The sequence below is a fragment of the Suricata suricatta genome, chromosome 1 (assembly GCF_006229205.1).
Source record: "Suricata suricatta isolate VVHF042 chromosome 1, meerkat_22Aug2017_6uvM2_HiC, whole genome shotgun sequence".
In the NCBI taxonomy this organism is placed as follows: domain Eukaryota; kingdom Metazoa; phylum Chordata; class Mammalia; order Carnivora; family Herpestidae; genus Suricata; species Suricata suricatta.
In genome coordinates, this window is record NC_043700.1 from 118,788,338 (window position 1) to 118,804,272 (window position 15,935).

The following is a 15,935-nucleotide window of genomic DNA, read 5'->3' on the forward strand; positions in this document are numbered from 1 at the left end:
GTTTGAGTGAGACAAACCTGGGCTCTGATCCTGTTCTGCTATTTACTACCTACCTGCATGCTCAGGGCATGATATTTACCTTTCCTGATGTTGAGTTTTTCCATGCGTAAAAATTAGAATGATCTAAATCATTAATTGAAGAATCAGTCAATAGACCCAACATACTGCCTGATGCATAGCAGGCACTCATGTACTTAATTAAGTCATTTATGAGTCATTATTTTTAAATGAAAAGCAAGTAAATGGCAAGTGGCTACAATAATTTGAATGTTTTGTACTTTCTTCTTGTTTTACCAGATGATGACTTTTTTCATGAGCTCCCAGAAACCTTTCCATCCGATCCACCTGAACCTCTACCACATTTTCTTATTGAGCCTGAAGAAGCTTATATTGTGAAGAATAAGCCCGTGAACCTGTACTGTAAAGCCAGCCCTGCCACTCAGATCTACTTCAAATGCAATAGTGAATGGGTTCATCAGAAGGACCACATAGTAGATGAGAGAGTAGATGAAACCTCTGGTGAGTTTTCCACTGCATCTGGACCACTGTTCGGGATGCACTCACTGACTACTTGGGCAGGCTGTCCCACCGTTCTTTCAATTGTGAGACTGAAAATGGAGTTATGATCCTTTGGCAAAAGTTTTGAATCAGCTTGGGTGGGATTTGGTGGTCTTGTTCCATGCACTGCAAACCAAAAGGGGATGAATACATCTTGACTTGATGCCTGATGGAACATAGTTCAGGCTTAAAAACATAAATGAAGAAAATAAATAGACTGGATGAATGCAAATGCCCTAGTAAAAGATGAGTTTCACTTGTGTATCAATTTTGGTGTCATATCTAAATATCCCGAGACTGGGGAACATGTGCAACTAAGGATAAGTTTGTAATTTTTGTTTACGTGACTATCAAATCTTAATTCACATGCATGATTTCCCTTCATATTTTTAAACAATTTGCAAACGTTGCAGCTTTAAAGTATCCTGCATCCTTAACTTACATCTAAAAATAAATCCTCAGTCAGTTAAGCATTTGGTTCTTGATTTTAGCTCATGATTTAGCTCATGATTTAGGTCATGGTTCCAGGGTCTTGGGATCGAGTCCTGCACTGGGCTCAGTGTTGAGTGTGGAGCCTGCTTAAGATTCTCCTATGCCTCTCTCCCTTGCTTATGCTTGTGCTATGTCTCTCTCTAAAATACATACGTACATACATAGAAATAAATCCTAATTATCTAACTTTTAGCTAAAGTTAAATTGAAAGTGATTGAGAATAGTGTGAGTGTGGGATCCAGGAAGAAGCAAAGTGATGAGGATAGTGGTATCTGGGTGTCTTGAAACCTTTTTCTTGGTATGGTGAAAACACCTGACTTTATTGCTGTGTAAGTGTTATCCCTAACAGTAAAATACTAAAGGCATAGAGATGATAAAGGAGATTTTAATAACCTGTGGGATATAGATTGGCTAAAAAGGAAACTTTCTTGATAGCAATTTTTTACTGCACCATGGGTGACTTATGATAGTTGTAGAATTTCCTAGAGTTATTTTAAATTGGAAAGATGTATATCTTTGTAGAGTGGTTTAAGTAATTTTGTTCTCTAGCAGTGAGAATAACAATTTGAACTTTCAGGTCTATTCTAGATCTATGATTTTATAATATTAAGACATGCATTTTAAATATTAAAAATTCACCAATCAGCATTTCCAAGCTAAATAGTGACATTTATTACAAAAGCAAAAGCATTTAGGTATCTTTATTTTCTGTCATAAATATCTCTACATACCAAAATAGATACATGTTTTTAAAATCCAAAGTGTAATGGATTTGTATTTGTATCCAAATGTCAGATTAGCCAAGGGCGAGCAGAGACCAGCCCTTGAGGGAGATCTCTGTTCCCTGTCTCTAACAACATGAAGGGTAAGGGCATATTGAGGTGATGGGACATAAACGGAGCAGACTGAGAGGACAGAGAAAAGGCATCTTTTAGAAAAGCAGGTTGTGCATATACTGATACAACACAAATGGTCTTAGAAAATCAGGTGGCGGTTCCACATTACTGTTTGTCAATTTGTGAATCAATATGCTCGCTGCATGCCATCTGATGGCTGTAGAAATAACTGGGTATCCAACTGTATGGTAGCTTACTTCAGGGAATTGTCCCACCTCTCGTTCTAATTACTCAGAAAATAACTCCACCAGATGTCTACAAAATCTCAAGTGAATTAGTTTTATTTGTTGCAGCTCATTTACTTGTAAAGATTTCAAGCACACAAGTTTGAATGGTAAGAGGAAAAAGAAAGACATCACAAAAGCTGAGATGAAAGTCACAAACCTGTTCAGGCTTGTCTTTACTAAATTAATGAAAATGCCTCTATAGGAAGAGTAGGAATAAAACCAAAACTGCTCTGATATTGAGCTTCTGTGCCAGTTTCATGCTGTGATGGTGAGGTATATGTGGGCGTGAATAGATATATATATATAGATAGATATAGATATAGATATAGATATATATACGTATATATATACATATACATATATATACATATATATATATTTTAGTAAGATATTTCCCTTCTTAAAACATTATATTTGTTATTATTTCCACATAAAATTAACTAATATTGCATATGCCAATTATTAAAATATTTTCTAAAGCAGTTTATAAATGGAAATATGTGGCATGTTTTCATTCAAATTAAGGACAGGGCAGATGAGAGCTAAAGGCAGAAGTGGCAGCTGTGAAGGGCACCTGGGTGGCTCAGTCAGCTAAGCGACTGACTTTAGCTCAGGTCATGATCTCGTGGTTTGTGGGTTTGAGCCCTGCATTGGGCTCTGTGCTGACAGCTCATAGCCTGGAATCTGTTTCAGATTCTGAGTCTCTCTATCTCTGCCCCTACCCTGCAGATGCTCGGTCTCTCTCATGCATTCAAAAATAAACATTAAAAATAATTTTAAAAAATAAGAAGAAGAAGAAGGACTGGCAGCTGTGAGACTTCACAGCTCTCAGATTGACAGTCTAGTGAAATGCCATAGATAGACCTGTTGTCTTTCATGTTCATCCAGACTTTACAAGGAATCCAGCATCCAGACAGTGTATTACCTTTAAAGTTAGGAAAAAGACAAAGTTGCCCTCAGACAGCAGTATTATTTGGCATGCTCTCAACATACAAACCTGTGCAATTAGACAAGACAAATAATTGAAAAATACAAAAATTGTAGAGAAATTGGGAATATAATCATTTTTTGACAAATCATCTGATTTTGCATATCTGGAAAACATGCATTTTTAAATTAAAAAATTTAAAAAAGTCAAGAGAATACAGAAAAGTAGCAGATAAAAGATTCATATAACCCTTCAACTTTTCTTAGTATGGATAGCAGTTTAAATTATAATGGAATAAAAGATAACATTTATAAAAACAACATAAAAGAAGATATGTGTGTATAAAGCTAACAAAAATTTGAAGATTTTTAGAAAGAAAGACTAAATTCTACTCAGAGTAAGAAAAATACAGTGATTAAATAAATGGAAAGACTTATCTTGTTCTTTGATAGAAAGGCAATATTTTTAAAATGTTTGCTATTTATAAATGAATCATAAGATCACCGGCGTTGTATGAAAAGTAATTTGTAAAAATAGCTGGAAGAGTTCTGAAATAGTAGTATAATGAGGGAACCCTAAATCTTTGTAAATATATTATAAAACTAACGAAATTAAGAGTTTGATCTCAACAGAGAATGAGACATACGGATTAATAGATTAAAATAGAGACCAGGAAATCCCCTAACTTAAGGCATTTTACAATGTATTAAGATGTACCACACTGTATGCAGTTGATGAATGAATGAATGAGTGAATTTTGGATTTTATCTCATTAGTTAGAATAAAATAAGTTTTTGATGTTAGCACTTAATGTCATCATCATTATCACCACCACCACCATCATCACTAACATCACTAGGAGAAAAATTTGGCAACTGGTTGGATGGTTGGTTCATTGGTTGGTTAGTTTCAGTGGGGGGCAAAAGTCCTTTTAGTAAAGAACAAAATTAAGAAGTCTTATAAGAAAGCATTCTTATTTTGAATATCCAAAGCAAGAAAATCACAAAGCTAAGGAACACACACACACACACACACACACACACACACACACACACCATTGTATTCTGTGAACATATATTAATCAAAGAGGTAATTTAATTAACACATTACTAGTTCTTAAAGTATACTTAAGAAGAAGATCAGCAACCCAATGGAAAATTGGGGAAAAGTTGAACATGAGGATTATAGGAAAGGAAATGCAAATTGGTAAATAAGCATCTAAGATGTTGTCAAGATCAAAACAGTATACTGGGTTGGTGAAGGAATGGGTTTGGGAATATCTCATCCTTTATTAATGAGGTTGCGAATTGGTACAGTCTTTTGGATGGTACCAGGCCAATATGAAAATATCTACCAATATCTAAATGTATATACCCTTTCATTCAGTAATTACAAATTTAGGATCTAAAATTAAAATTCCAAATGAGCACAAAAACTGAAATGCAGGGTCATTCATTGCACCCCATTTGCAGAGGCATACTGATAACTGTTCATCCCTACATGGACTATTGTGATGTTTTTTAAAATAATGAGCTTTCCCCATTCGTGAAGCTGTAGAAAAATCTCTCACATAAAATTCGAAGTGAAAACCAGAGTACAGAACACTGCATGTAATATGTCCTCATTATGTAAAGGATGCACATATATTTGTCTATGCATTGGCATGTTTTGGAGAAATATATAATAAGCAGTTGACAGCTCAAAATCTGGGGTGATAGGAGCTTTCTTTTATAGTTTGTTTTGTTTTCAATCTTGTGAATGTGTTATTTTCATAATAAATAATGAAACCTGAAAAAAATGTCCAAACCATTTTACTGCATCTCTTTGCCTGTTATCATAAATTTCCAACCTGTACAAGTATTGTGGGAAAATTTGTAGGCTTCTTATATTAGAGCTCTTTGCTTTCCTGTGAGGTCAGAAGCATTATAAATGGAATTGAAACCAAAATGCTTGTCTTGGGGGACTTTTTCCCCTGAAGTTGGATTTACCTGCAACTTTGGTTCTCAAGTCTTCGCTTAATGTAGTCTGACTATAGTCTTATTGGGGGTTTAGTGGTTCTTAATAGCAAGAAATGTTAGAATACATCAAGGTTTTTTTTATGTTTTTTATTTCTTTTTGAGAGACAGAGAGAAATAGTTTGAGCAGGGGGGCGATCAGAGAGAGGGGGAGACACAGAATCTGAAGTAGGCTCCAGGCTCTGAACTAGCTGTCAGCACAGAGCCTGACACAGGGCTCGAACCCATGAACCGCGAGATCATGACCCGAGACGAAGTCGGCCACCAAACCAACTGAGCCACCAGGTGCCCCTCAAGTCTTGAAATATATTACAAAATGGAGAAATGTCTTGGCATTTAAAAGATTGAATTGGTTCTAAGATGACGTAAGAGAAAGAAGTTAGTGCAAATGAGTTTGTTTTTATAGATAACTCTGCCTTAGAATAAGGATATTTGGAAGCATGTTTAGTGCAATCAGATGCATTGCCTTCCAACTAAGAAAAATCAACCACATTCAATGAAATCCCCATCAAAGGTAACTTCACATTGAGAAACTAAAAAACGATAACACTCAAAAAAAGGAAAAAATTAATATTCTCCCTTTTAAATTATGAAGGTGTTAAATAGACTCTCCAGTTCTGAAACATGAAGCAAACAATTATTTGAACTCGCTGAGCAGGGCTACCCCACTGATGATAAAATGTACTGATTAAAGATTATTTATTATGGTTAATCTTTCCCTTCCTTCATTTAAACCACATTTGCATTTCTTGCAAATATGTGATATAGGAAACAGAAACGTGGAAAGCAGTATATTAGGTGGTTTAGAAACTTTCAACAGTCAGAAGCTCTTGATTAGTAATAAGGATCTGTTCTATTAGAATTCCATAGAAATTTTAATCTGCTCAAGATTGTAAGGTTACTTTTTTAAGAAAAATCCAGGCTTGCCTGCTTTCTATTTACTTGAAGTCTTTTCCACCCTTGTTTCCATGGTACCTAAGATTTACCCTCGAAAAGCAAATATTTTTCTCTTCTACAAAAAAGCAGAGGAGTTTAGAAAACCTTGGTTGGTTTAAAATTTTAATAATGTCCAAGATTTTCCCATTTCCTCTTTAATTATTCTCACATCAGTACAATATTATCAGCAGGGCTAATACAGCAATGATAAAAATTTCCAAGTTTTATATTGAACACCTTACATGTATTATGTCATTCAGGAATCACGGCAATCTTACGAGATAATTTGTAGGCTTCTTCTGCAAATGGGAATAGGAGGTTCACCAGGATAAAGAAACTAATGAGCCCCAAATCACGTAGCTAGGAGACGGCAGAGCGAGAATTTAAGCCCAGGGCTGATTCCACAACCTTTGCTCTTGTCCCTGTGCTCAGTAGCATGTCTCTAATTTCTGTCATAACTACTGAACACAGAGCAGTTTGTAAAAAAAAAAAAAAAAAAAAAAAAAAAGATCTATGGATACATTGTTTCATTTTCTTGAGAAAAGAAAATCCGGTTCAGAATGTCAGCTAAACATTTCTCTTCCATGCTTTCTCTTGCCTTCCTTGCCTGTGTCAGATTTTCTGTATCTGAGCCCTTTCTCGTTCTTTAATGGAATAACTTGAACCAGTGCTTAGGATTTGATTCTTTTTATTCTTGAAGGTCTTCAGTATTTTGCCAATTAGCAAAAGGGAGAGCCTTTAACGGACAAAAACTGATGAAGAGAAGCCATGATGGGGCACTAATTTAAGTGAATTTGCTTTTACTCCAAAAGAAACTTTTACAAATCTGCTCTGCTCACTCAGGTCCCCATCTGTTGCAAAAGTGACACAACTGAATTTTTTTCTCCTCTTGTCTTCTTATTTCAGATACCTCTTCTCTCCATCCTGTCACCAAAAATAGAAATGACCGTTTCATCCCTTATGCCAGCAGCCAAAGTGATCATTAACTACAGCCAGTTCCTTCTTTGTCATATACCTTTTTGATTATTTAGGTAACCTCCAACACCTTCTTGGTTTCAGCCTTTTTCCTCAGCAGACCATTCTCCAGGTAGTCACAGGCTGAAAGCACAGGTCCAAGTGATTATACGATCCCATTTCTTCGAATATATAATGGTTTTCCTATGTCCAGGAATGAAGCTTATCTTCTTTGGTCATACATTCAAGAAGTTCAGTATAATCAGTTCCCAATCATACTTTCTAGCCTTCTTTTAATAGTTTCTCTTCTACTGCATGTCCTAGGCACTAGGCAAATTTTTTTTTTTTCTCTTAAACTGTGTTCAGTGAACCACCAGTGTCTTATAAGTCCTATTTGGGAAAACAAAAACAAACAACAACCCACAACAAAAACCAACAAAAACTATGTGGTCAAATACTTTATGAAACATTACAATAATTATACTCCCTTTTTGGAGAAAAGAATAAAGTATATTTTCTTATAAAAGTCCTGGGAAAGCTCTACAGTGGAAAACTTTTTTTAACCTCATCATATTTGGCATCTGAACCCCTTTTTCACAGAACCTCTGTTAAAATAGCATGAGACCTTAGTGTCATACCAGGACATGGTTTAGGACATGCTGCTCTTAGATTTTTCAGAGGGAAACTGGATGGGATTTAAGTTGTGTTAAATGAATGCAAACACTTTTTTCTTTACATTTTGATGTCTTGGAATCATAGAAACTTTAAGTTGTGAGACTACAGCAGCCATTTAAACCCAATGCATTATTGGCGTGCACTTCATTAAATTGAGTATGATCAATTTTCTGTTATCTTGACTCAGGGGTACTGCTTAAGACACATGGAACTTTAGCAACTCTGGTCACTTCCTGGAGTCTCAGTAATAATTTTAGATACTTGAAAGGGACAGTTATGTTTCCCTTTCTCAAGTTACCTCTCCTCTTCCATCTAAATATTATGAGCTCTGGGATGCCTGGGTGGTTCAGTTGTTTGAGCATCCAACTTCAGCTCAGGTCATGATCTCATGGTTCTTGGGTTCAAGTCCTGCATCAGGCTCTGTGCTGACCACTAACTCAGAGCCTAGAGGCTGCTTCAGATTCTCTGTCTCTTTCTCTCTCTGCCCCTCCCCTATTCACTCTCTGTCTCTCTCTGTGTCTCAAAAATAAATAAATCTAAAAAATTTTTTAAAATATTATGAGCTCAAGGGTAGGCTCCATGAAATCAAGTATTACGTCCATTATTTCCATTATTCCAGCTCCATCCTTAACTTGGCATTGGTACTTAGTAGGTTGGACCAGTAAACATGTATGTATGATTTAATGACCTTTACCCCATACTCTCTCCTATCCTACTTCTGTCAAAATCCTACTCATGTTTAAAGAAGTATCCCAAATGCAATATTGTGATGAATCCTTCTATAAAACCCACATCATATGTAACATGTCTATGTTTCTCTTATTTTACTTCCTCAGTTATTATACTCATTAAGTATGAGTTGCATACGTGTAGTAGATCAAACCCTTAGAGATTATCAATATTCAATCATTTTCAAGAAATAAATGACAATTTCTTGTAATACAACATCATGTTACTTATGAAAGAGATATTCATGTCCATAAGATAAAAATATATTTCATATACACATATAGTGATATATGTACAATATACATATAGACATATGTACATAATTACATATGTAAGTATGTAGTTGTTTGTATATATTTATATCTGTCTCTTCAACTAGATTGGAATGGTATGGTATGGCCTCTGTTTTGTAGAGTCCTGTCTCTTCTGAATTTTACAACACAAGACACTGAGCACACGAGATAATGAAAGTTTGTTTTGTGGAATTATAGCTACTCATCCTACTAAATTTGAATAACTGAAATTTAGTGAGACATATTGATGATGCTTTTATTTGAGAAATTTCTTAAATAGGTGATTTGAGGAATAGGTAAGATAGCATAATCTCCTATTAAAAGAATTATTTTACATATGTATTAAGTATACGCATCATACTGATCATTTTTCTTTATGTAAAATAACTAATTAACAGAGTGAACATTTTCAAAAGGAAGTTATATGACCTCTGTTTAAATTTTAGTAAATAATGCATAAAATTTGGAAACTCTACTTGAACTTAGTTCCTCAATTTTTTATTAAGTCAGTGAGTACTGCCTTAGCAAGAAGAGAGTCACCTTATATCTGTAGTATATTTGTCTGCCAATGAAGATAAATGATTCTAGAATATAAACCAATTATTTATTTGATTTCCTTCCCAGAGGTACTTGTTTTAATACCAGAAACTAACAACTTTCTCTTTTTTTCGTGTAAGGCTGGCCTCAAAATAAAAATAGAAAATTGGTAAGGATCCATGTAGTACACAAAGGCTTTTCCATTGAGTCAGTCTGATACCCTGGCAAGAGATCTCAATTACCCTGAAAGATTTCCTTTTTCTTATTCTTCATTTGTTAGTGCTCACAATTGATTCATCCTTATTTCACACTGCCTTTAAGTCTTTAAACACCTGAGTTACCATGGCCAACATAATCCCAGCTGCAATTACAAATACATGCTTGGGTCGGAGTTCCAGAATGTGGATTTCAGGTGTTGCTTCCACTCCATTCTAGCATGAAGATGAGTCTCGGCTGGCTAAGCGATTCAGGCCCTCTCACTGTAGAGAAACCTGGCTTTTGTTTCCATTCTTTTCCTAACTTACAAACATAAGTGAGTGCTTGAAAAATTTTAGACTACCCATGTAGGTTCCTTTTGTGTCTAATCTACTGTTTTTGTGAAGTTGTTAATGTTGTTGTTTGTTCATTTTTGCCAATTCCAATATTTGCATATATCGATATTGTAGACCCTTCACATACTTCAGATACCCCGGCTACGTGTGGAACTGTGTAATTTTAATTTAATTCTGTCCCACAGGGAATGTTTTTCTTATTAGAATTACATACTGCATAGAAAATTTTAATAGCATGTATTTATTGAACGGATATGGCCCCGAACATGATTGCAAGGTAGAGGCAAGAACGCGCTACATCTTTCAGTGCAGTTTTAGTGAGCTGTCATTTCATTAGAGGGAAACAGAAATTTCCTAAAATTATATACAGCAAAAGTTTTTAATGTAAGGAACACTGAGGAATTCTTTTCGGCCAATTAACACTTAGGGCAAGGTTACTTGTCATGCATTACTCCTTTGTTTTCCCACAGTTAAGGTGAAAGCATTGATTAATATAATTTAATCAAGGATATATAGATAGATATGCAAATATATACATATGTATATATGTATGGGTTTGTGTCTGTGTGTATTAACTCAGTTTAGAAAAAACGAAATCGAATGTTCCCCATCTCCAAGCCCACACAGAGGCTACATACAATAGGAAGCAGGAGACCAAGGACCATTCTTCATCTAAATTACTTGCTACCCAATCAGGGCATTTCAGGAGTGAAACTAGTGATTGTGTTGCTATAGCAATTTTGCCATGTCCCAGCAACAATGCATGTGCTGTGGCTTAGAGTTTTAATATGCTCACTTCAAAGCGCGAATGGCACAAGTGTTAAACCCCAAAGTGTATTTTTAATCTAACCTTTGGCTATAATATGTGAGTCGTTTCAGGAGAGTCTCTTAGGCTTTATTTTCATAGGAAGGAACTTACTGAACAGAGTTTGAAATGAATTAAGCATCCTGTTTAAGGAAGTTTAAGAAGAAAATTCCAGCTTAGAAGAGAGGGTTAGCTTCTAAAAAGCATGGCTTTCTCTCAAAATTAAAATACACTTTTTTGCTGTTGGTACCTATCGCTCTCATATAAATAAACCTGGCTGAGAATTCCCAGACAATGACCCAGGTTGTTGTCCTTTTATTCTGTGATGTCACACATTGAATCTCTCGTATTTGAGTCTCTGCATCACTAAATCTTACTATCTAATAGTATCTCAATAATTAGCTCAAAATTCTGATGCTGTTTTGTTCTCCCCTCACGCTGCATTTTTTATTGCATCTCAAAGATATGAGAGAAAACTCCTTAATTAAAAAATGCCACAATCGATGAAGAATCTAATGCTAAAACTTGAGGGGAGAGGGCTTTCCTCACTATAAACCCTTTAGTCTTCTCTCTCAGGTGTCATCCATCCAGAGTCATCCCTGTTGAAATACCCACTCTTTCCAGTTCCTCCAAAAAGTGCTATTTGGAGATAAACAGTCAGCATGTATAGCATGGAAGCTACAATTAGCAAAATATCAGGTCTGGCAAAAAAGCAAGCACAGCCTATAGGAAGTAGAATTTCTAGCAATGAAAAACAGTTCAGGTTAGGGAAGCCTTGGACTCACTCCTAATTTCATCAAGGTTTAACCTGATTTAAAAAATCTGCTTTGGGGAGAAATCTCCAAGAACATGAAGGCAAGCTCAACAAGAGTAATTAGGACGCTAGCTGTGGACCCTGGATGCGTTTGACAATCTCCAGGGGGGATTTTTGAAAACACGTATGTCCTGGCCCCACCTCCCAGAAAATAATTTAACCGGGAGCAGGACCTAGCTTATTCTTTGTTCACTGATTTGAAGCTCTGTAGAAATGCTAATGTAAAACCAGGTTGAAATGGGGCAAGAGGAAACACTGCTGTGAACGCACAGCATAGAGGGTATAGAGACACGTTCTGCTCAAAATCGTGCCCCAGATACTTTTCTTGGAGCCGTGAGTAGAGACACAACTAAGACCTGATGCACTTGAAGAGATCACATTCTGAAAGGGGCAAAAGGGACGAGGGAAAAGAGAGAGAATAAAGAGTATGCTTTAACATTGCTGGGGTTCTCCTCTCACCACGAGAATAAATTCATGAAACCCCTTGATAGTTCTATGGTATAGCGTTACACGGTAGAGAGCCCCTGCTTTCTGCAATGTCCTCTCGCCTGTCTCTGCCTATTAAACTTCTCAGACTGAGGGATTGCAGCCTCCTGAGGGAAGAGGGGGGGACCTCTCGGCTTGAGTGAATTAAAATTTAGCTGGAAAAACCCAGGGGAATGTTCTGAACGAGGCAATTCCTGGAATGGCAGGGAATGAATGACATGCCTCTTTTTATAGCTGCAGTCTTGATGATCCTAGACAATGATGCCCTCTGTATGAAGTGACGTTAGTGACTAAAAGGCTACATCCCCACACCCACTCCGTGGGGCATTTGTGAAACCACAGAAGCAGTGCATGGCAGACAGCTTTTCCTCACCTTTTTGCTCTGTCAGATTCTTGAGTCCACTCTTTGAATGTAGACAGTAAATGCCCTTAGTCACTGTATTAGTTTCCTAGGGCTGCCACAATAAATTACCACAAACTTTGGGGCTTAAAACAACAGAAATTTATTTTCTCAGTTCTGGAGGCTCCAAGTCTGAAATGCCACAGAGCAGAGCCCCCTCTGGTCACGCGAGGAAGGCCTGTTCTTTGTCTCCAGCTTCTTTCTGTTGGCTGCCCCGGCATCCCTGGGACTGTGGCAGCATCACTCCAATCACTGCCTCCTTCCTCACATCACTTCCCATTTGGCGTCTGTCTTCTCTGTGTGTCTCTTCAAATAGCACTTATCACTGGAATTGGAGCCCATCGGGGGTAATTTAGGATCTCAAGATCCTAAATTTAATTACATCTGCAAAGACTAGTAAGGTAACATCCACCTTCCCTATGGATTCAGATGTGAACATATCTTTGGGGGAGGGGGGGATGGCTACAGTTCAAAAGCACAGTGAAGCTTAACAGACATTTCACCAAGAACTGCAAATAAGCATATGTCATTAGAGATGTGCAAATGGAAATAACTATGAGATAACACTCTGCACCTATTAGGAAAGTCAAAACCCAGAATACTGACAATGCCAGACGTTGACAAGGATGTGGAGCAACAGGAACTCTCATTCGTTGTTGGTCAGAATGCAAAATAATATAGCCACTTGGAAGATATTTTGGCATTTTTAAATCAAAACTAAACATACTCCTGGCACATGATACAGCCATTATAGCTCGCTATTTATCCAGAAAAGTTGAAAACCTATGTCTACACAAAAACACGGATATTTAGAGCAGTCCAAGATGTCTTTTTGTGGGTGAATAGACAGGCAAACTGTGGTACATCCAGACCATGGAATATGATTCAGTGCTTTAAAGAACTGAGCTACCGTGACCTAAAAAGATATGGAGGGAACTTAAAATGCATATTACTAAGTGGAAGAAACCAATCTGAAAGGCTATCTATACTGTATGATTTCCACTATATGACATTATGGAAAACGCAAAACTATGGAGGTGGTAAAAAGATCATGATTGACTCCCAGGTAGGGGGAGACAGGGATGAGTAGATGGAGCCCAGAGGATTTGTAAGATAGTGAAACTGCTCTGAACAATACTGTCAAGGTGGATACATCATTACCTTCGTCCAAATTCATAAAATGTATCATACTAAGAGTGAACCTGAATGTAAACTATGGATCTGGGGTGATAATAATGTGTCAGTAGAGGCTCATCAGTGATGTTCCACCCGGTGGGGGATGTTAATAAGGGCGGCTGTGCTTGTGTAGAAGCAGAATGTATAGCGGAAATCTGCCCCTTCTTCTCACTTTTGCTAGGCACCTAAAACTGTTCTAAAATAGTGGATTCAATATCATGAAAAGGAAAGGGTCGTGACAATAGAGACAGCAAATGGGGGTGATGGGAGCTGGAAGGGATGGCATTTACCTGGCTATTTCCCCTCATTTGGCCAGTATTTGTGAGTTAACTATAAATGTGACGGGCAACAGAAGCATCCCCTGGTTGCTCTTTCCTGGCTTTCTGTAGCTCCCCTCAATCTGTTGTGTTGTGCTGTGGGCCAGATACAGGAAAAGCATGGCACAGCGAGGCTCCTGCTTTTCATTCCTTTTCCTCATGCTGTGGCCTCCTTCCAACCCCCACACTCCAGCAGTTCACCCGGTCTCATGGAGACCTGAAAATTCTCATAGCCAGATTTCTCATGAACATTCTTTCCCTGCACAGTTGCCAAAACCACACGAAAATAGCCAATACAATCACAAGAGTGTCATTTGATAATTTCCTCTGTGCAAATGCACACGTGTGTGCTTGCACTCACACACACGTACGTGCACACGCACACTTTTGCTTGGCCTAGCAACACAATGGGAATGTAAACACCTTGTTAATGCAGTCGCTCTCAGTTGGCTTCCCAGATGGCTTAAGTTCAATAGATTTTTCCCCCTGATTTCCTCAGCTTCTCCTAGCTGGTGCTAAACAGCCATTATGCCTTTTCCTGCACATTGAGATTCATCTGCAGCTACTAAACTGCCTCCAAAGTGCTTCAATTTTGCATGAGTGCTAAGCTGGGGACTGGGAGACATTACCCAGTGCTGAAGGCCCAGATCATTAGAAAGAGCATGTAAATCCTCTGAACCAGAAATAAAAAGTGCAGAGATTTCCTTTGTAAAGTCCCAACTGCAGCTTTATGTAAAGCATGAACCTTCGGCAAGATGGGGTCCTTTTCCTTCTAAATTTTATTTTTGCTTTTTTTTTCTTTACTTGGGCATATGTGCTCTATTTTTTTTCCAAGTAGAGAGAATTATTTCATAGTCAGGAAGTCGTGAGATCCTAGCCATAAGCTATCATTATTTCTCCTCTTAGGACATCGGATCTCTCTTCACTTTTAATAGGGAAGGCACTTCAAAGTATTGCTGAAGAATCACCTACATAATAGATTTTTAAAACAAATTTGAAACCTGCTGAGTAGCGAGAAGCTTTGAGGAGGGATGAGTTGACATTTATAAGATATGTTCAAGGGACATAAATCTATATTATTTGAGTAAGTATAGATGTAGGATGCATAGAGATGCTGGATTGTAGAGAGAGGTTGGGTGTAATGAATTGGGGATTGTGAAAATTATTAATGAGAAAGAAGCTATTGTATTTTTCTCATTTTTCAAGAGATACTTCCCCATATGTTGTTACCAAAAGGCTTGTTTGTATTTTTTCAAGGTGGACATATTTTTTATCTGTACTAGATCTGTTTTTCTGTCACTGCTGTGTCCTCCCAGACTGCCTGTCAGACCATCTTTCCATAAATTGAAAGCATGCCTGTGGTCAGCGGGAGCGGTACCTTCAAGGGGGTGCCATGGTAGGGCTAGAACTCCCAGCGGCCAGCCCGTTCTGCACGCTGTGGGGTCGGCCCGTGCCCCAAGCCCATGGAGATGTGACAAAAAGCACTTACGATGAAGAGGTTGACTCCCTCTCCTCATTTGGTATTTCCTTTGCAGTGGAATTTCTTGAACAGTTATGATAACATTTTTTTGGTCTGTAGTGTATCCATTCAGTAAAAGTTAACTGGGCTCCTTTTACATGATTGCTCTATAATTATTTCCCTTTTTCCATATATTTATGTAATGGGTCAGGCTATCTTTTTTTAAGGATTCTAAGAGTAAAACAATGTACATTTATGATCAGATACAGCAGTTCATTATTTATTTTTAAACACATTTTCAAGGACATTTATTAACCACTGATTTATTCAACACTGAATATGCAAGCGGGATCTGACAGAAATGTGACTAAATGGGCTTATAATAGAGTATGAAGTAAATGCATTCCAACTTGTAGGTAAAAAGAAAATACTAGATGAATGATATGCATATAGACATGCACAGTGAATTTAGGTGCATGCGTATACTGTCTATATAACATATGCATTTTATGCTGAACTCCAGTTGTGTTTGTCAGCATGTTGTATGTATCTTTCAGACTGGATACTCCTATCCGTTAATTTCCCTTTACTCACAACATGGCTAATCATGAAAATGTCATCATCTTTATTAGTATCATCACAAAATATTATTTACTGTGATTGCACACCTCATGACACTGAACTGCA

General features: G+C 37.3%; 1 protein-coding gene across 3 annotated transcripts in view; it reads left to right on the plus strand.

The window, feature by feature from the left end:
- UNC5C (unc-5 netrin receptor C) overlaps window positions 1-15,935 on the plus strand; it is a 353,514-nt gene that overhangs the window by 205,651 nt on the left and 131,928 nt on the right. For all 3 annotated transcript variants that reach the window (XM_029943063.1, XM_029943072.1, XM_029943081.1), the window contains exon 2: window positions 298-519. In XM_029943063.1, the coding sequence (XP_029798923.1) occupies window positions 298-519 (222 nt within the window). The remainder of the gene's footprint in view (window positions 1-297; window positions 520-15,935) is intronic.